General features: G+C 36.2%; 1 protein-coding gene across 2 annotated transcripts in view; it reads left to right on the forward strand.

Annotated features, from left to right (window-relative positions):
• The window catches only part of sgcd (sarcoglycan, delta (dystrophin-associated glycoprotein)), a 376,854-nt gene that overhangs the window by 315,789 nt on the left and 40,034 nt on the right, over positions 1 to 21,031 (forward strand). For both annotated transcript variants that reach the window (XM_038295797.1, XM_038295796.1), the window contains one exon: positions 607 to 726. In XM_038295797.1, coding sequence (XP_038151725.1) covers positions 607 to 726 — 120 coding nt within the window. The remainder of the gene's footprint in view (positions 1 to 606; positions 727 to 21,031) is intronic.

Genomic DNA, 21,031 nt, shown 5'->3' on the forward strand with positions numbered 1-21,031 from the left:
AGGCTGATCACTACTATGCCACAACGCATTAATAATTTCATGCAAAATTATTTAAAATGCATACCCACTATGCACAGCAACAAACATCATTTTCAGAAGCCAGACATTTCTGTTCAAAATATATATTTTTTGATAAAAAATACTCATGTTTTCTGAGATAGAGAATTTTTTTTTATCATTTTCTATCTTTTTTATCATAATCATCAAAATACATGAAATGGATCTGCGTTTCTAAAAAAAGATATTGTAGGAAAAATTTTTCACTTTTCATGTCGAATCAATTGGATAAATTAATTTTGAATGATATAAGAAGTTAATATAATATGCACCTCTCTTTTCATTTGTCTAAATCAAGACAGAAATTTATATTCAGTAATGACTCAACAATCCTTGCATGATTTTATTCATAATGTAAGTACGGTTTAACTAAGTAGAAAAGCTGTATTCAGGGTTTTAAAATAGGGTTGAATAAATACAGTAAGCCAGTAAGGCCTGCAGGACACATTACTATACTGTTTTTGTATTTCCAAGGTGAACTGAGGAGGAAGACAGCGGTAGCTTTGGTCTTCCTCTTTGATGTCTTCTCTCTGTCTGTGTTCGCTTTAGGATCCAGCGGATTTAAAGCACGGGGGAAGATGTTTGAAGTGAAATCCACCTCCGGGAAGCTGCTCTTCTCGGCGGACGAGCAGGAGGTGGTGGTGGGTGCAGAAAGGCTCCGAGTGATGGGTGAGTGGCCGGCTGCAGCGTTCAGATGCCCCCAATTCAGAGTGTGAAATTAAACTGTGAAGTCTGAGGCGTTATACCTCAAAAGATGCTGTTGAAGGAAGATTTTTGTCTCTGACGTCAGCTGGACATAATTTTTTTATTTAAATTTTTTCTCTTTTTTGGAGGGGGGCGGATAGGAATATAAAAGTGCCATGGATTAAATGCAAAGAAAAATCAAGGTTAAGCTCACATTAGCATCATCAGGAGAGAGAAGTGAGGGCCTTAGATCTCGTGTTTGAGATGACAACCTGCACAGAGCGGATAAAGGAGGATTTTTAAAGCTTTTCCTCAGAGAGAGGAAATTTGAGCTCGGTCAGGAACAGCGATAGCGAGGAACTCATATTTCCAGCAGGAATCAGGGGGGGGAGGTGACATGTAGTCCTTTAGACAAACGAGTTTATGCTTATGACGGGAGATAAGAAGTGACAGAGCAGTTTTAACTGGACGGCCTCTGAGCGACGGAGACGTGACAAGTGATTTCCTGTGTGAGCGGAGAGGTGTAGCAGGAACAGTGAGGAAGAGAAAAACACAAGGCCCAAACAAAGCATCTGCATACAATTAAAGCTGCAACAAAGATGGTCCTGCAGCGTGATGGGAAATGTAATCTGCCTGCAGGAGGTGACAGATTTAATGTTGGCTTTCTCTTTTTCTAAGGGGCTGTGTCAGAAGATTTCAGCATTAAATTAAATGGAAATTATGAAATTTGTTTGACAGCGAGACCCAGCGTGAGGGTTATTACTGAGCTGCTGTTCAAATTACCATTTCTGGGTCTGGAGGAAGGGGAAATTTATGCTGCCTGGGACCTCGGGAGGTCAGATATTCGACCAGGGAAGCTGAATAGATGATATGCTAAGTGGATGGATTTTGCTAAGCAATGAGTTCACAGCCGGAACAACCATCCAGCGACTTCACAAAGTCAATGGAGATTTCCAGCAGCAAATTATTCCTTCTAAACTACCTGCATACTTTATTTCTCTGCAGACATTAAGATGGATCTTCACCATGTTTATTAAGCAACCTGTTGCGCATCTCAGTCCAGAAGGGAACTATTATGCAACAAACAACCGAACGGACATTTAGAAACAACACACTTGTACTGCTCAAGTTTGAATCTGATGTAGAGTTTCTCCATATGAGGTCAACATTAAAAAAACAGTCTTAAATTTATGGGACATCGCCACTGCTATTTGGTAAAATGTCCCTTAATAAGTTGTACTCCTATTAGGTAATGGTGATAGCCCTAAAACAGGTTGTGACACAGCTCTGGCCTTTTCTTCACAGATTTTAACAATACTCCACCAAACTGTGATAGGGATGAGGTCCAGGGCATCCAAGAAACTTATCATAGTTCGACTTTTGTCATGTTTGTGGTGAAATTTGCTGAGTCACATAAAAAAAACAAAAACATTTCAATATATCTTTGGTGCGCTTGCCAGGTTTCCTTACTTGATTGATTGATTAATTAACTTTTTTGATCTCACAGTGGAGTAATGTACTTCTTACATAAGTTCAAATAGTCAAAAAGAAGCAGAAGGTGCCAAAAGGAAAAAAAAGATGTATAGAGTATATATAGTATATACAATGTGTCCACATATATATATATATATATATATATATATATATATATATATATATATATATATATATATATATATATCAGAGATAGCAAAATTACTCACTTTGCGTACTTGAGTAAAAGTACAGATACTCTGGTAAAAGTGGAAGTACTGATTAAACTTCTTTACTCAAGTAAAAGTAACAAAGTACAGGCTTGTAAATTTACTTAAAGTATAAAAGTAAAAGTAGAAACCACTTTTTTCATGCTGTTGCCTACATTTTAAATGGATGTCTGCCAATAGGACTAGATCTACGTTGTGTTCATTTTCAATCATCTCGTCGTCCATACTACAATGCTAACGCCACCGCCACCAAGCTGCAATGATTTGCCGCGAATGAATACCGCCGAATCTGTCGATTCATCTTGTAGTGGTGCGTCAAATGCAACGTAGATTCCCATCCAATTAGATTGAATTTGATATTGATGACGTGAAAAATAATAACGGTAACTCCATTGAAATGATTCAAAACTAAAGTAACGAGCCAATTTTTTTAAATGTAAGGAGTAGAAAGTACAGATATTTGTGTAAAAATGTAAGGAGTAGAAGTAAAAAGTCGCTATAAAAATAAGTATTAAAGTAAAGTAAAAATATCAGAAAAATCTACTTGAGTACAGTAACGAAGTATTTGTACTTCGTAACTTCCCATCTCTAATATATATTTAAATATATATATATATATATATATATATATATATATATATATATATATATATATATATATATATATATATATATATATATATATCTGACAGCAGAAGTCTCTTATTTAGCAGGATTATACGGATCGAGGAACTGGCCTAATTAGATAAACTACTGGGTAAAACATCAGAACTGACACGCAATAGGCAGCTAATATTAAGGTGTAATAAACTCACATCATAAATGATAATTATCCTAACAAAGTAAAGCAGGAATTCTGACATCTTTACAATCTTTCATGGAAGTTTTTCATATAAGAGATTACCCCTTACTGTACATCTTTAAATGATCCCTTAGAACCTCCTCTGATATTATCTAAAATTGTTGAACAGGAAAAGTACATTTGGAAGTTTTGTAAACCAAAATGGGAGTCAGGGTTTGTCTCCTGAAGGGACACAGGACGAACCAGCAGAGGACAGAAGTGAACTTTAGCGGTGCAGAGTCAGGAAAAAATGCAGTAAAGCATGAAAGGTACAAAAACTGAAAAGCTGCTAACTAAGACAAATGCATGGGGAAACTAGGTCTGCTCTGCTGCTATATATTAAAGATCAACTCTGTGTCCCTGAACTTTTAATCACACCTTTCTGGCCAAGGTTGAAAGTCTTTTTACTAAAAAAAAAAAAAAATAGATCAATGTCAGCTCGATGTTACTGTAAGGCAAGGAATGACAAAGGGCAGGAACTAAGTACGGAAATAATTCTAAGATCCCAACATTTTATGTTTGGCATTCTTTAAATGTTCAGTCCTTTGAGAAACTTTTAGACTGTCTAGTTCTGTTGCTGTGAAGAATAACACTACAGAAAGGGGCCACCATGTCTCTACTGGTCACTGTGACCGTATGAGCTGAATCAAAAATTATTTCACTAGATGAAACGGTGACAAGACAGCATGACCTCAATAAAAAAAAATATAAAAATGTGTTCATTGGTTTATAGAGACAGACACCTCAGTTCATTAGAGTCTGCAGTTTGTTTCTCTTTCTTAGCTTCTCCTGTCTCAGAGTAGACAGGAGAAGTTAAAACTTTTCACGTTCACTGATGAGGCAGAATAACTATTGTTGTTAGTCTTCTTCAGCAATCATTTTCTCTCCAGCTTTATGAGTTTATACATCGACGGGAAAGCATTTTGGACTTTTTTATAAGTTTATAATTTTTTAGAATTAATATAATTTTCTTAATCATGTCTGGTTGTGGTCTGTACAGCTCTCTTGTAGTCTGGACTCTGGTTTGCCATCTCTATCTTTAAAGACTCCCATCTTATTGTTCCAACAATGAAACAATTAGAATCAAGATTTAGCTTTTAGACAAATGGCTTCACAAGCCCATATCATCAACCCTCCACTGCAGTCGATTGTGGCAAGTTGGTAAGCTGTTTGTGAAGAGTTCTGGATAATAATTCAGTATCAATATACAGTATAGGAAAATCAAATTTTATTCAATAATGGTAATAATACTTTTAAATACATTCCTGGTATTTTCTTAGACATTACAGATTACATTATAGAACACTTCTGATTATAGCCAGACAGAAATAGCTCATAACACTGGCTTCGGCTGTGTCTGAACGTCTGCCCTAATCACTATAATAGGGCACTATATAGTGGTTACGCCATTTTAGATCAGTGTCCTAACGTCTATTGCACAAAAAAAGTAGTGGACCTGAAATTTCTCACAGTGCCCCTCCCCGCAAAGCATCATGGGATTTGTTTAGGCAGCGAGGAAGAACAAAGATGGAGCAGCCACCATGCGGGGAGGCGGAGTCACATGACCAACTGGAAGTAAAAAGTAGTGATCATCTGTCTGAACGGTGAACCGAATTCACTATTACTCCACTATGTAGTCTTTGCTCTATATAGTGATTGAGGGATTTAGGGGTTAGGGTGGATGTTCAGACACAGCAAGCTTTAGCCACAAAATGAGTGCTTATGGTATGCTAACTAAATGCCACTGTTGTGGATGACTTGTGTCCGGCAAAAGTCGACCCTGCAATTTTTTTTTTATGATAGAATGATGAAGGAGAAAAAGAATATTAGGAGAACATGGTGTTGATTAGCAACAGCTGCACTTAATGCACAGCCTTTGCTACTAAAGGCAAGACTTCCTGTGATATTAAGGGATGCATGAATGGATCAATTTGTATTAACTGAGCTTATCCTTGCTGTAATAAAGGCTTTCTTCACACAAGGAAACAGAACTAGCATTGTCAAAATTTCCTTGGGTAAGAAAAATAGAACTGGGACCTGTATTGTTTTACTAAAGAGAATTGCAAAATGAACCAAGCTTTTATTTAAAAAAAACAGCAATGTAAGTAAGACTGGGGCACAGTGGAAGCTGTGACTTGAATGACAGAAAGAGGGCAAACCTAAAACAAGATAATAAAAAAAAAAACTAAAACAAAACTCCTTGTAAAGCTGCCTATGCACCTAGTCAGAATTCATTAGGGAACTTTACTTTGTATTTTCCTAGCTAGCTATGAGTTTTTGTGCCAATTTATCATATTGATCCAAGTACATAGTCCTTTAGGCATAGGTATGTTTGAGAAATGAGATAAACAATCATCTGATTAAATATACATTTGATCCTTTGAAGTTATAGCTCCAAACTGAATAGTGTTATTTATTTTTTTGATAAATGTTTCCAAAATGTTGCATTGTGACATAAGTTTTGGTCATAACATCCAGCCTTATGAGATTTCTTTTAATTAAAAAAAATTATCTCAACTTGCATCTCGCCTGTCCAAAAAAATTGTTAGAGCTGCACTTTGTTCAGGTACTTTCTGCCTTTAACTTTTCCAATCAAGTGTTCCTACTCAGTCTTATTTAAATTCTAATGTCATGACATCAGATATTTAACTTGCTGATTAAGACTTCTTAAATCTCACTTTAACTTTTTGGTTTGTAGTTTCTTAAAGAATCACTCCCTCATCCCTTGAAGTAAAATGACTCTATAAACCTTCCTAGACAAATGGTTTCCATCATTTTCTTACTAATTGAAAGCATCCAAGTAAATCTGATCCAGTGAAGGACATAAAAACCTGTTTAAACTTGGTGTCTGCAGTGTGGAAGGGCTGAGTTAATCATCAGTTGTTTCTTATGTGAAGCTTTTTGTCTTTCACAGCAGGATGTTTTCTGAAGGCGCTTAAATAGCCCGCAGTGAGGATAATTAAATTAAATCAGGTTTATTCATAAGGCACGTTAAAACAAACAGGGAATCGAGACGGAAGATAAACTGATTAAAGCAACGCCTAAAAGGAAACATCCGCCTGTTAATATGTTGAGTCACATAATGATATAGTTTACTCTATTTATACAGTGACACACAAAAGTATTCACACCGTTTTCAAACCTATTTTCTGTTTTAAACACAAGCTTAATGATTGACCAACTCTGAAAATGGCAGAAATTGGGATCTGATATGATAGACCAACGCAAAGCCTTTCAAAACATAGAAACAGAAACGGAAAATAATTTCTTAACATTCTAAATCAGTGTTTAGCTTTGTTTTTATATAATACACTGAAATGACTTCCAGTGCAACCATTGGACCTCCAAAGCAGAGTCCTGCACCTGTCTGATTTTTCAAAACTCTATCTGCCCGCACCCGTAGTGTTCAGAACTGAGATCCGACCCGTTACCCGCAATTATCCCCAATTAAAACCTGGCCGACACAAAAGTGTGCACACATCCGTTTTTTAATAACAGAGACAGCAAAGAACATTGCCTCACGCTTACATCTAGTGTGCACTGCGCTCACAGATTAACAGCTGCACTATAAATTACCCTAGTAAGAAGATTTTGCTTAAAATATTACTGTTACCTGGATATTATTTATGCTGTAACTCTATGATACCCGCATCTTGTTCATACCTGTTCCCACACCTGTGAATTATGTTTTTTTTCTACCCGTAGATGTACATTTTATACAGGTACCACACCTGATGCAGGACTCTGCTCCAGATCCAATGTGTGGAATTAAATCTTAGCCATTCTATGAAGGCCTCAGATGTTTGTTAGAGAAAATTAGTTAACAAACCGAGGGATAGAGATTAAGCAACACCAAAGAGTTCATGGTTGATGCTGGAAATGTTTAGGGTTAGGGTTAGGCTATGGCTTTAAATATCTTATAGAGGTCTGTTCAGTCCATAGTCTTAAACCAAAAGACATGGGGCACAGGTCCAAACCAGCCAAGATATGTTCATCCACCTAAACTGTTGAACTGGGCAAGGAGAGCATGAATCATCCCTCATCCAAGTTGAAATCAGAACAATCCTCCTAACTGAGCAGCAAAGGTCAATAATGGGAATATTAAGACACATGAGTTATAAGTCACTTTGCAGCCCTAATAATGCAAGTCTGACACATAAAGAAAACCCTTAACTAAAAAACAGTTTTATTACCAATAATTTAATTGATTAATCAGATGAGGGAACTATGGAGGTGCTGCATATTTACACAACTGCTAATTGTGTACTCCACAAATCTGGCCTTAAGAGAAAGCAGCAAGAAGAAAACTATGTCAAAGAAATCCACAAAGAAGTCTAGATGATAAGAGAAATAAAGTTTGAAGTCAGCATGTTAAATACTGTTTGAGAACAAGCATTCCTGCACTCTAAAGTTAACATCATTACGATTTTGAAACAGGAGGGAAATGGCAGCTGGGATGGAACCAAGGACAAGAACAAGCCTGGTTTGTTGTTCTGCTCTGTGAACACAGAGGCAAACAAGAGCTATACTAACTAAATGTCCAAACAAACCTATTTAGATGAAAACAAGCTTTCTTTGGATGACATTGCTTTTCACCTTTTCTTGAAGGCAGACCCCACCATATCATTGGCTTGCATCAGGTTCTAATTCCTTTAGTCATTATCGATATCTTTTGATCATATATAAGGGTTGGAACATTGATCGATTCACCACTAAATCGGGAGCTTTACCTGCTGACTCTGCTGATTCTTCATCACAACAGACTGGTGCTGCTCTCTCATTACAGCAGACAAGGACGTGATTTGTCTGTCTGCCAGACAAGAGCACGACACAGAAAGTAAAATAAAATCTTTATCCCAAAAAAAATTCTGATTATTATTTTTTGATAAAAATAGGGTACCACTGCAGACAACTTCAGTGGAAGAAAAGAAGAATAAAGTGAAATTGAGATTTACTGTACTGAAAAATCTAGATGTATCCTGTTGCAACATACTTGAATTGAATGATATAATTCCCTCATCAGCCTTCATTCAGTTCTGCAGAACCTAAAAGCATCTGTCATCATGGCCCCACTGCTTACGCTGACAATATATAAAAACAATAGAAATTAATATCTTACATTTGCTTTTCACAACCTTTTGTGTACACCATTAATCCTCCACCTCATCTACATTAATCTCACCTACCTAACCTGGCGGAGTTACAGTTCATTACTGTCAGGGAATCTCCCTGCAGACGGTGGCACAGATGGAAGACGCTGGGAGGCAACGGGACAGGTAGCATTCTGAGTTGGGTCAGGAAGAGGTGCACTTTTTGTCACAGTGTTTATGTCAAAGTCAAAACTGTTTCTCTTTCTACCATTCCCATGTTTAAACACAGCCTCCAACATTTACATTCACAAAAATCCATCAACGACCCGATTTCACAGGACCTTGAAGCTGTGCTTACATGCCTCAGCTGCACCAGTGTAGATTTCTCATAGAATACTACGGAGGCTTAACCTCCTCTGTACATTTTGTAAAATTATGTGTAAAACATGCATCGTCAAACTTCATAAAGGTACTTATTAAACATTAAATATGCACCATAATGAGTCTGATTGAGTATGTTGCACATTAATCGGCTGTTTATTTTGCTCTCGGATGCAATCTCCCAACCGTTCTGAAGCAGCGGGATTCAGCTGGTCAGCATCTATGAGAGGTCCCTGTTGAGGCCTGAGCCTATTTAGGTAAGCAGCTACAAAGTAGAGCAAATGTCACTTCCATTGAGGCTAAACCTCTTAGGGGGTCTATGGAGCAGAGGCGGTCGTGAAGCTGGCTGCTTGATGCTGATTGGTAAACATACTTAAAGATTTTTAACTGAAAGTCGCCCTGGCAGTGAGGAGGTTTTACTCATGAGTCAAGAGGAAAAGGTGATCATACAGTGACAAAAGTCATCTTTTCCTGAACTGTTATCATGTTTTTATGGTTGGCAATCAAATTTCCATACAGGATCCATCTTGAAACTGTCATTGCAAAACAAAGGCTTTTTGTATAAAGTATTAAATACATTTCAGTAAGTGTGTTCAATACTTTTTCCTGTACTGTTTCACTTTATTATACATAAATTAGTTTCTGGACATCTATTATTTGACTGACATCTAGTGAAAATGTCATGTCAATAGCTCTTGAAAAAAATGGTGAGAAAAATGGTGGGGTGTTCAATACTCTTTTTACCCACGGTATATCACTGGCAATTTTTCATTGAATACTAGGGAGGCTAAACCTCTGCTGTAAATATAGTAATATTATTGGTAGAATATGCATTGCCAAACTTCATAATTGTGTTTCTAGAGTTTATTATTTCAGATCGCTTCATAACAGCTATTTGTACATGGTGTAGCAATGTGGCTTATGCATTTCAACATTTTTTAAGCAATCCGTGACATTTGGATTTAATCAACATCATTCAGCCCCCCTGTCTCAAGGAACAGTGGCCGCCACTGAGCTGCACCGCCCCCTTTTTACACAGATCATATTCCACTGGAAGCGTTTACAAAGTGAAATGGCTCCTCATGGTTGGATCCAAAGTTAGCACATGAAGTATTTTACTTGATTGGATCGGCTTTGCTTTTCATTAACTGACTTCCTGGCTGAACAATCTCCTCTGCTGACATGGATTTAAAGTGGCAAAAATAGAACAGCTGCCTATGTTAAAGAAGTGGCCGCTGCTTCTGTGACGCTGCAGAAATATACCAGCTTGTTTTCAGCGGAACCACCCGGATTTTGACAAGTTAAAGTAAAATAATAAGTAAGTTGTCTCATTTGAGAAGTTCAAGATTGGCTTAAGATTTCCCAACCTAATTCTACTCATAATATTTAAAGGGAACATAATTTTATTTATGTATTATTTTAAATCCAAGTTGTCCTTTTCCTATTCCGTGATTCATGATTTCCTATTTTGTTTTGTTGATTTTTATATAATTCAGTGTCTATGAGATTTGTAATGATATCAGTAGAGGAGTTGTTTCTGGTTCACTAGTGGGTAGACGCAATGAATACAACATTTATGGCTTGTTTGTAGGATTCATCTGAATCTTCATGAAAAGACCTCAGCCTCTATCCACTCCTCCTGAAGCCAACTTAGATCTTTGAGTGGATTTTTGTTAACAATCCACTCAAGGATGTGGCTATCCCTTTGGTATTTTTTTTTTTTTACCAAATTTCATAAATTCAATTACCTTGAACTTTGGCTCTTTATTATCTGTAAGTAGTATACTCAAAATGAAAAGATATAAAGCCTTGAAATATTATCTTTTGTGTAATGAATTAATAGAATGATAAATATAGATATTAATGTCTATACTAAGGTTTTCACTATCATGTTATTTGATTTTTTTTTTGATGATAAAAAAAATACAACCAGTGACTCAGCATTACTCAGCAGGTTTTTCCTCTTCTCAAGTAACCTTTAAATATATATTAAATTACCTCAAGGAAGGAAGTAAATATATGTGTAATTTTAACCTGGTAACATGGGTGGAGGGTATTAAATTAGATAAATTCAGATATGAAAGCAGTTGTAGAGAAGCTGTCTCTTTAACACAAGAGGATGGAGACATCTAATAAAGCTGTCACATGTCATTACAGGGCCTTATTGTTCCTTCCCCTTCAATGAAACGTATAATCATCCTCTGCGTATAACTTTAATTGGCCCAGCTGAGGTCATTGGAAATCCATGAGGCTGCTGTCAATGGCTTCTGGAGCTATTTGCAATGCAGTCAGATCCACTGATGGGCTCCCAGCAGGACAGAGATAGTTGTGAATTAACATGGAGGGGGAAAATATGAAATATTTCTACAATGTTATCTGGGTTGTTTCTGATCACTCAGGCTGCTGAACGTTTGGGATTGAGACCATGTCAAATTTGTCGCATTTATTATTTCCTTTACATTTTCTGATTTTTGGATTGACTAAAGGTACATCAACAAACCTATTCTTGTCATACGTATGACACCTGCCTATCTTAACACTATAAACACTGATTATAAACCAGGGGTCAGTTTCACGAAGCAGGTTTAACAAACTCAGATTCAAATCCAGCCCAAGGTCGGAAACTCTTAGTTTTCAGTTCCACAACAGCTGCTATGAATTAGTTCAGTCAACTCCAAGTGGATCCACTCAGATTGAACATGTGCGTAACAAGTATGAAAAGCCATTATAGCTTGAACCTGAATTCGACGAGTCACCATGACGACAAAAGGAAGTGCCAGTTTCACCCCACTGGAACTAGACATTTTAATGAAGAAATGACAAAAAAGGTGAACATGATTAAAAGACAAAGAAACAGCGCTACAGCAGGAAAAGAGAAGAAGATAGCGAAGGAGAACATTGCTGCTAGAGTTAAAGCGTGTTTATATGAAGTGGGCTATGGCAGACTGTTTTTATATTTAGTAAAAGTAATCTACTCTCTGTTCCATTTTAGATCACTACAACAAGATTCTTCTCGATCAAAAATCACATTCCTAGACTGAACTGTAATAATATATTTTCGAAATCTATTTGTGTAATCTGAAAATAATTTTAGTTGTTCTTCATATACCGTAAATAAATAAATACATACAAAGGATCCGCATGTCGTTCAGATTATTTAAACCAAAGACAAATAAATCTAATATCCTGTCAACTGAGCTGTAGAATCATCTCTCTATCAAAATAAAATTTTCTGTGAATTAGTGCCGATCATTTTTTAAAAAGATCCTGATCAAACCGACATGTAATGTTTTGTAACGCAATCCGGGATGGGTAGTAATTCTAATACAAGTATTTGAAATACGTATTTCAAAAACAAAATACTATTTTTTAATTTGTATTTTATTGAGATGATGAAAATGCCTTCATATTTTGTATCAAAATACAGTGTTGTGTATTTTTGTATTTTCAAAATAATGTAAAATACTTTCTGTGAGACACAGTCTGTGATGATATCTAAATATCTATAAAGTATGTAATATTGTCTGTGGCACCTTTGCAGTCAAGTCCTTGTGATACCACTTTAGGACACTAGGGAATTTTGGCACTGTTTCACATTTCTCAGTAACTGGAGTTACTTTGCTTTTTAATCAAAAAATTAGAAATGCTGAATTGGCACCAGAGAAGATTATCCAAGAATTAAAAAAAAAGTAATCTATGCCGCTCCTGGAATTTGATTGCCCTGTTTAGATTACTGTAGAAAAGATTTGAGATATCGCTGCCATTCATGCAACAGATCTAACATGGTTAGGCTATACTTCTCATTTCAAGCAACAAGAATAACTAAAATGTTGCTTTTACTGACAAAGAAGTGGAAGAAAAGGTGACCCACAATGATGAGAACCATTTAAAGTCAACATACAATTTCATTATGGTTATATTTACCTGATTACAGTAAATCGTGAGTGACCTTTGGCCTTTGTGGCTTACATTGTCCAATGAGCCATAACTGCATCCATTATAATCGTTGTGTTATATCAAGGTTGTGCACTGTGGTAGTGATGGTGTTAAATCGCTTAAAAGATTAAAATGCTTACCAGTTTAAATGTCTAAATAAATAATCCATATGGATTGTTTTGTCTTTGAGTTATTATCACTTATTCTTAATGGGCAATCTGTTCCACCAATAGAGTAAATAAGTATACTTAAGGAAGGGCTCCTTGAGTTACAGAACATTTCTCAGGGCATAGGTTTATATTGGGGCGTCTAACATGAGGGGTCAGCATATCTGTTGACTGATTATGGAAGTAGTCTCTTGCTTTCAGATGTTTTTCTAGATAGTGTGCAAGTGAAGGGATAGAATAAACCGGCCCTTAGAATTAAGTATTTTGTAGTATTTTGAAAATACAAAAATACAGTATTTTATTTTGATACATTTTTTGGCTGCTGTATTTTTTAGTTTATTTTGATACATGTACGTATTTTTTTATTTTATTTGGAAGTAGATTTTGATGTATTTGTGCTCATCCCTGAATGCAATAGAATGTTAAAACCTAATGTGTCTATTGGACCTAGTGAATTTTTACCCAATACCCAAAGCTACGACAAAAACCTGATTAATCAGGAAATAAAACGACTTGATTGCCTGTAAGGAGAGCTGAGATGGAGGCGCTTTGAGTTTACTGAACAAAACCTGTTCCCAACCAGGTTAGCTCTGAGGAGAATGTTAATACAGTAACTGAAACTGAGGTTGAGTAACCTCTCTTTGTGAAATGAAAAACTCAGAGTTTCTCTTATATTATGTTTAGAAAGCTAAAAAGTTTTTGGTAAATCTGCTTCAGGAAACTGACCTCTGAGGTGGCCAGTCTATATGAAGGAACCCCCTTTTAAACCTCATCTTAATACACATTTTGCTTTAAATCCTTTTTATTGTAAAACACTGTGAATCAGCTATAACTGTTTCAATTCTGCTATAACTGCTACCTGGTTTCCCATGAGTTGAATAAAAGTCTGCAGTGCAACAGGGGTTTTAGAGTCACTTGGTCAGCCAATATTCCCTCACCAAATTTTCCTGTGAGCTGCATCCCTTTCAAATCAGACTCTAGCTCGGGAATAAGCATTGCTCAGTCAGGCGGTGCGTGCCTCTGGTTTTCCCCTTAGAGCTTAGAGAGAGAATTGCAGAGCAGCCTACTGTACTGATAAATACAGTGCACACCTTGGAACAGAGGAAAGGACAGAGATGCTTAAAATTTACAGGCAGAATCCAAAGACAAGAGTCAGCTTAGCACCAAGGATTAGCCATGTTAACATCTGAAGTTCCCCAGAAAGAAAGCAGGCAGCTCTCTGGATAGCATATACAATAAAAACACTATCTGATTTAAACTTGTTTTTTTAAGAACAATTTTTTTTCTATGAGGTAAAAATAGAATTAAGAATATGAATGTTTTCTCTCCATGATCTAGCCACCGTGTCTCACCATAATAGGTAGAGGCACAAAATCCAAACATATATATTTTGTTATTGTAAATCAGGTTATTTCTGTGAGCAGCCTTGTAAAAAAAGATGGTCGAGAGTTTGCTTTTTGCCTGTTCAGAAACCATGGGCAAAATTTCACAAGGTCTGCATGTCTTAAAACAGTTTTTATGCTCAGAACAGATCTTTTAAAGAAGGCACAAATTGATTTGCACTGAGATTCAGTAGGCAGTGTGTGCAAACCTTTTTTTGTGTATGACTTCCTGAATATGTTGGTTATATTCTAATGACAAAGCTGCACAAATTTATTAATAAAGGATTTGCAAATCTAAATATTTATTACATGATTTTTTTTCTTCTATTTATCCAGTATTCAACTGTGCTGTAGTTTTAAAATCTTATTTAGTGCTTTTCACAGTTAGATACAAACTTGCTAAAAAATGTCTGAGGTAAATATGGCCACAAGGCAGGTACTGGTAAAATGCTAGACAATAGAGAGAGATTCAGGGAGATTGTAAATATATTTGGACTAATAGTAGAACAATAAAAAAAAAAACACTTCTGCACATGCCAGCACAAAGTACTGCAGCAGGGTGGCAGACAATCTTTATACAGTTACAAGAGAAAAATGACTGAACTAAATGTTGTGGCATGTTTACAAAAGAAAGCACAATAGAATATTAACCAGAGGACATCCATCGCAGAGCCAGTACAAGGACACTGGAGGGGCGCCTGAAATTCCTCATCTAGTTCTTATTGTAAGAGGGATTTTCTTCTGCCTCAATGCTTTTCAACAGGCATCACATGGAGCAAAATTATTTTTTTGTTAACTTATTATGGGCATACCTTGATATTCAGTATATTGGGCTAAGAGATCGTGGAGGTAAATCCAGTTGTTTAGAGCATAATCTACTGTAAATAGGACTGCTTCCCCTCTCCTATCAGGGAGCAGTGGGTGGGTGTACAAATTAGCAAAGACAATTTTCCCATGTTTTTGAATGTCTTTTATAATTAACTTTAACTTTTTTTTTTTTTTTACTTTTTTTCATAGCACTTTAAAATGTTATATATTTGAATAGGACTAGACATAGTATTTCATAATATTACTGTTATATCCTTTAAATAACTGATGTCATTATTAACTTCAACAAAATAGCTCCTTAATTTTTTTTTTTTTTAACAAAATGCCAGTAAAACACACAACCTGCTTATTTCAGTTGGGCGGAAACACTGGTTAGCATATATTATTAGCATTCGCACCAGCAGTCCCTGAAGCAACATGTTCATGTGTTGCACAAGCAAATTCTTTTTTTTTTTTATATGTGCAATTTAGCGCTGCTTTTTGGGATCTTTACACATCGAGTCCTATGTGTGCTAATGACCTGCAGGCTGAAGTCTGATACACACTAATGTCAAACTTTCTCGATTAAAGTCTCCAAAATAGAAAAAATATTTGTATTTAAAAAAATCCTATACAATAGAAAACTTTGATTGCTTATTATCCTTATATCACATTAACCGGTCAAAATAATATTTTTGTGTTTAATTATTTACTTGATAATATGTTTTTTCTTTCATATTAAGATCTCTTTTGGCCCACTTTTTTTTACTAGGTTTTTCAAAACCAAAATGTGCTTTACTCTATAGTTAGATTAAAATATAATTTTATGCTTTAAAGCATAGAACACCCATTCTAGGAAAAAATAAAGCGTCCTAACCTTGCTGAGATGTGGTGTAATTACCTCAGACATTGGTTCTTGCACCATATTCTCCATTCACCTGGTGAACTTTGCTACACAAGTTCATATTTTATGCGTATGACAGTTACTTGTAAACATAAAGAAAATAGTTCTTTTTAAATTAAGCCCCTCTTCCCTCATATTAATAAAAAGTCTACCACAAAATCTATTTAATTGTAGCTGAGACTAACAATGAACAAATTAAGCTACTGCAAAATTATTAAAGGATTAATCTATCTATGCTTGCTGTCTTTCAACATGATTAAACTGTGTAAGAAATAAGATAATTCATAAATGTCTACATCAATTTTAATCTAGTGCATTTTTGCTATGATCATTAAATATAAAAAACCTGTATCACATAGGTTATGATGCTCCTTTACCTGCTGTAACTCATTTTTTGTATGTTATCAGTGTCTGTTTTTGTTTTATTTTTGTTATTATAAATACAGACTGAAAGGCTAATTAAACAAAAAGTGCATCTCTGCCATCCTCTAACCCACTTCTTGCTGGGGATTATTTAAAAAGTTTACAACGGCCCTTCGGCCCCACACCTGCCCTAGTACGGATCATACACTTTTACAAATTATTAAAATTGTGAACAATCTCTTATTGGGGGGGATCAAAACAGTGCAGATTTGGTGAAACATAGAAAAAATCGTAGAATGTTTAAATCACTGCTGTATTTGGTTATATTGGCAGATGTTTTTTTTTTTTTTGAAAATGTTTTACACTGGAAAAATGATCTAGAACTAAGTCAACATTTCTTAAATTAAGTGTATTTACCCTTAATTTGAGTAGGTAAATAAGATGTTTTGCCAATGGCATGTGTATTTTTACCCAGATAATAAGTACTTGAAATAAGACAAAGCAAATGTTCTTTTTTCTTATTTCAAATATAAATTGTCTTTTTCCATTGCCAAAATGTCTCACTTGCCTTCTTAATTCAAGAACTACTGTATTTTCTTTCTTTCTTTCTTTCTTTCTTTCTTTCTTTCTTTCTTTCTTTCTTTCTTTCTTTCTTTCTTTCTTTCTTTCTTTCTTTCTTTCTTGCTTTCTTTCTTTCTTGCTTTCTTTCTTTCTTTCTTTCTCACCTGCATGATGCCTACATGGTAATAAAGACTCACAAAATTGATCCAGAGGGTCTCAAAAAATAACAACACTGTTTTTTTCATATTTTTTGTTATAATTATAATCAAACTCCTTTCATTACCTTCAATTATGTGCCTCTGAAGTCTGGCAGAAAATGTATTCAAGCTCTGACAATAGAGCAGGGCAGGCTGCATGGGAAAGAAATGAGGCGGCAGTGGAGTTGGGGGGTGGGGGGGTAATTGGAAGAGTGTTTTTACTTCCACCGTATGGTACGTGTTATCAGCCATCCCTGCGCTTTGATGCACTCGCTAAGTAATCACCACTCCACATTACGGAGCTCATTCTCTTTCATGTTCTGCAAAGCAAATGAAAGATCGTCGTGTGATCACAGAGAAGATTTCATCCAAATATAAAGGACTTCTTCGCCTGAGATCAGAGCTGAAATGAAGACCGATGATTTTCATGCTGAGATAACAACACGGGATGTTTTGTATGCAGAACAAACAACTAATTTACTTAGAATTTCAAAATTCACAGTTTTAATTGTAAAAGTGTAGAAACGTGCGTGTGTGTGTGTGTATATATATATATATATATACATATATAGATATATATATATATATATGTATATATATATATATATATATATATATATATATATATATATATATATATATATATATATATAGCAACATGTGCTCCAGCAAAGCAGAACTCTTCCAGAATTATTAAGAAAACAAAGAATCCTTTTTGGATAAACGCCTAGATACTTTGACCAATGTTTGCAGAATGAACCCATACAGTGTTGTGCATTTTTTATTGAGCTGAGTATGTCAAAATGCATGGCTACACTTTTTGACTGCAATTATATTAAAAGTTTCGTATTTTTCTTTGCAGACCTGTCAGTTCTTATCAGGCTCAAGAGGAGTTTTCTTTTTATTGTGGTCAAAAAATTACCCTAACTCTGTTGACTTTCTTTTAAAAACACTTAAAACAGCACATTAAACAACACAAATTTACAATTTTGCAGAGTTAAAGATTTTAAGAAAGAAGTTAATAGATGAGTAAAGAACATGGTCTAAGTTGCACCTAAATCATTGGTGTCCACAATATCTAATAGCTGTCGTTCTGAAGGTTGGGGATTTGACAAGAAATCTGCTGAGAGCATAAATGTACATCTGATTCATTAATATTCTGCTGTTATGCTTTTGTATGTCAGGCTCCATCATCTCTTCTCAGACCCCAGAAGTAGGAAGTGATGATGTTTTGGGCTGTTGTCAGGCACCATCATAGATTTTGAGTAATTGCTGTCCTTGTATTTTCCTGCTGTTCTCCCAGCTTCTGCAGGACCTTCCAATCAGATATATGATGGGCTTTCAACCAGACAGGTTGCAGCTGGTCAGGATTCTCGATACAGTGCTCTTGTAGAAGGTGGCAGGAATCATCCTTCTTAACTGCCACAAAAATTGCATGCTCTGCTGGGTTTTCTTTGCCAGATATTCTTCATGCTTAGGTAGTTGGTGCAGCCAACCAGCTACGGTGCTGTTGAGTAACAGATGAATGGCTAGCTCATCGTGAGACCAGTACTGACCACCTAAAATAGGTAAAATAATTCCAACAAACGTTAAAAAACAATCCACTGGAATTTATTTACAAGTTTAAAGAAGTTTCACTTCCAATCCAGGAAGCTATTTTTAATTCAAAATGTGACAAATAGCTTTTAATTTGAGGCTCTTAACGTTAGCCCAACAAAGCCTTTAGAAAACATGCAAATTGAAACGGATGAATGGGTCCACCCCTTGGAACAGGGGTCATTTGGCTTCTTTTGTTTGCCTGCAATGTCCCATACCTGTCTATGTCTCTGAAAGCAATTTTATCAAAGAAAATTATTGGCCTGGCTAAATAGGCAAAGTCTTCTGGTCCCCTGTAAAGTAGTTGGGGTTGCAATGATAGCACAAAGGGATCACATCAATTGTTGTCCACCCGCTCTGTTTAAGGTTGGCTTTTCTTTCTTAACATAAATGGCTTCCTTCACACCACTTTCAAACCACCAATTTTCTTTGTCCAAAATGTTAACATTCTTGTCCCCAAAAGAATGTCCTTTGTCCATAAGGTATAGTTGTACTGCTAACTCTTGTCCTGAGGAGATCGCTCTTCTGTGCTGGGCCATGCGTCTGTGGAGAGGTTGTTTGGTTTCTCCAATATAAAGATCAGATCATTCCTCACTGTATTGAACTGCATACACCACTCCACTCATATTTTGTCTGGGGGTTTTGTTGTTACTCTCTGTTTGAGGGTCTTGTTTGGTTTGAAATTTAAATACTGGGATTTAGTGTTTGGAGAAAATCGTCTTGTCCTTTGCAGAGACTCTAGCAACACACTGCATGGCAATCTTTTTGTTTTTAATCTTGTGACCATTATGTTCTGCTGCATGTCTTTTGGATTTCCAAGCTGATTTTACAAAAGCCCAGTTTGGGTATCCTCAGGTTCAGTTCCCTTTACAGGAGACCAGAACACCTCGTCTATTCAGCCAGGCCAACAAATCCCTTTAACGACACCCCTTTCAGAGACAAAGACAGGTATGGGGCATTACAGGCTAACAAAAGAAGCCAAACGACCCCCATTCCAAAGGGGTGGACCCGTTCGTCTGTTTCAATTTGGATGTTAGGCTACTGTATAAGAGCCTCAAACTCAATGCTACTTCCGACATTTTTTACTTTTTTGGAATGACTATGACCTGGATGACTGAGAATTTTCACATCCTGAAGACATCCCTGATATAGATGAACTACAGACAGTCCCATTTGCTCCAGTTATTGTGCAATACAGCTGGTCAGTTTGAGTAGAAATCCCTCATCCTGAGCATGAATGTGGTCACAGTGGAGAGGAACAAATACCTTTTAACAGGAGAAAACCTCCAACAGAACCAGGCCCAATATGAGCAGCCATCTACACTGACTGAAGGCTTGACAGGAGAGGAAGGAGACAGGAAATAAACAAAAAATGTGTAATCATGGCTGGACTTTTTTTCTCTTACTATCAGAAAGTATGTTATGGTAAACAAAACAAAAGTTTGTTACCAAGTTTGAGGTAATTAATATTTCAAATCATGGACTTTAACGATACATACAATTCTCCTTTGCTGATGATGTGATGCTTCATCAGTGTAACCGCTTCAGCTGACACGCAGTGAAATGTGGGGCCAAGCCAACATCTGCTTGTCCCTCTTAAGAGTCTTCAAAACCCCGTCTGAGGGCGGCGAGGGTATTAGCTCTCAGATGGAAGAAACAATTCCTTCCTCTCTTTCTGCCTCTTTGTATAATGTGACACTCTAAAGTGAGATGCTAAAACAGATATAAACATTAATAATTAATCTATACATCCTTAAGGAGAAAGAAAGAGATGTTACTTTAAAAGGGTCAAAATAAATTTTTCAAAAGTGTGATTTTTTACTAACTGCTTTTAAAGTGCAGAGAATCTGTAGTTAACCTCTGTGGATGTTTTTAAGAGCAAAGCTTCTAATCTATTTGTTTAAGTTAGCTTTCAAATTTTCTCTATTCCATAAAGGAGATTGGTTATAACGATCAGTTTAATTATCAAGTTTATCTGTTATATATTTTACAGCCCCATAGATTTATTTTCTTTTTACTTTTTTTGTCACGCATATATTCTGACAATTAACTGGGGCCCTGCAGCTGTACAGGACCCCAGTTAACAAGCTTTAGGAAAGACAGAACGCACTGGGTCTATAATGGAACCAAAGCATCAGGTAACTAAAGCCCCTGGAAAGCGAAATTACCCCGGTAAATGTTTATGGAAACACACCTGGGCTTCAAAAGCCCCAGGCTTTAAAGTGACAATGGAAACGGGGCTTATGGCTCAGTCACAGTCAAGATCCTCACCCAGTACGGTCTGTAGAAATGATTTGGGATGTAAAGAAAGTTATGAGCCTTGGCTCTGTATGGGCCTTTGTTTCTTGGCTACAGTCAGGTA

Source organism: Cyprinodon tularosa, unplaced genomic scaffold (assembly GCF_016077235.1).
Source record: "Cyprinodon tularosa strain WSP-4 unplaced genomic scaffold, ASM1607723v1 ctg36, whole genome shotgun sequence".
NCBI lineage: Eukaryota > Metazoa > Chordata > Actinopteri > Cyprinodontiformes > Cyprinodontidae > Cyprinodon > Cyprinodon tularosa.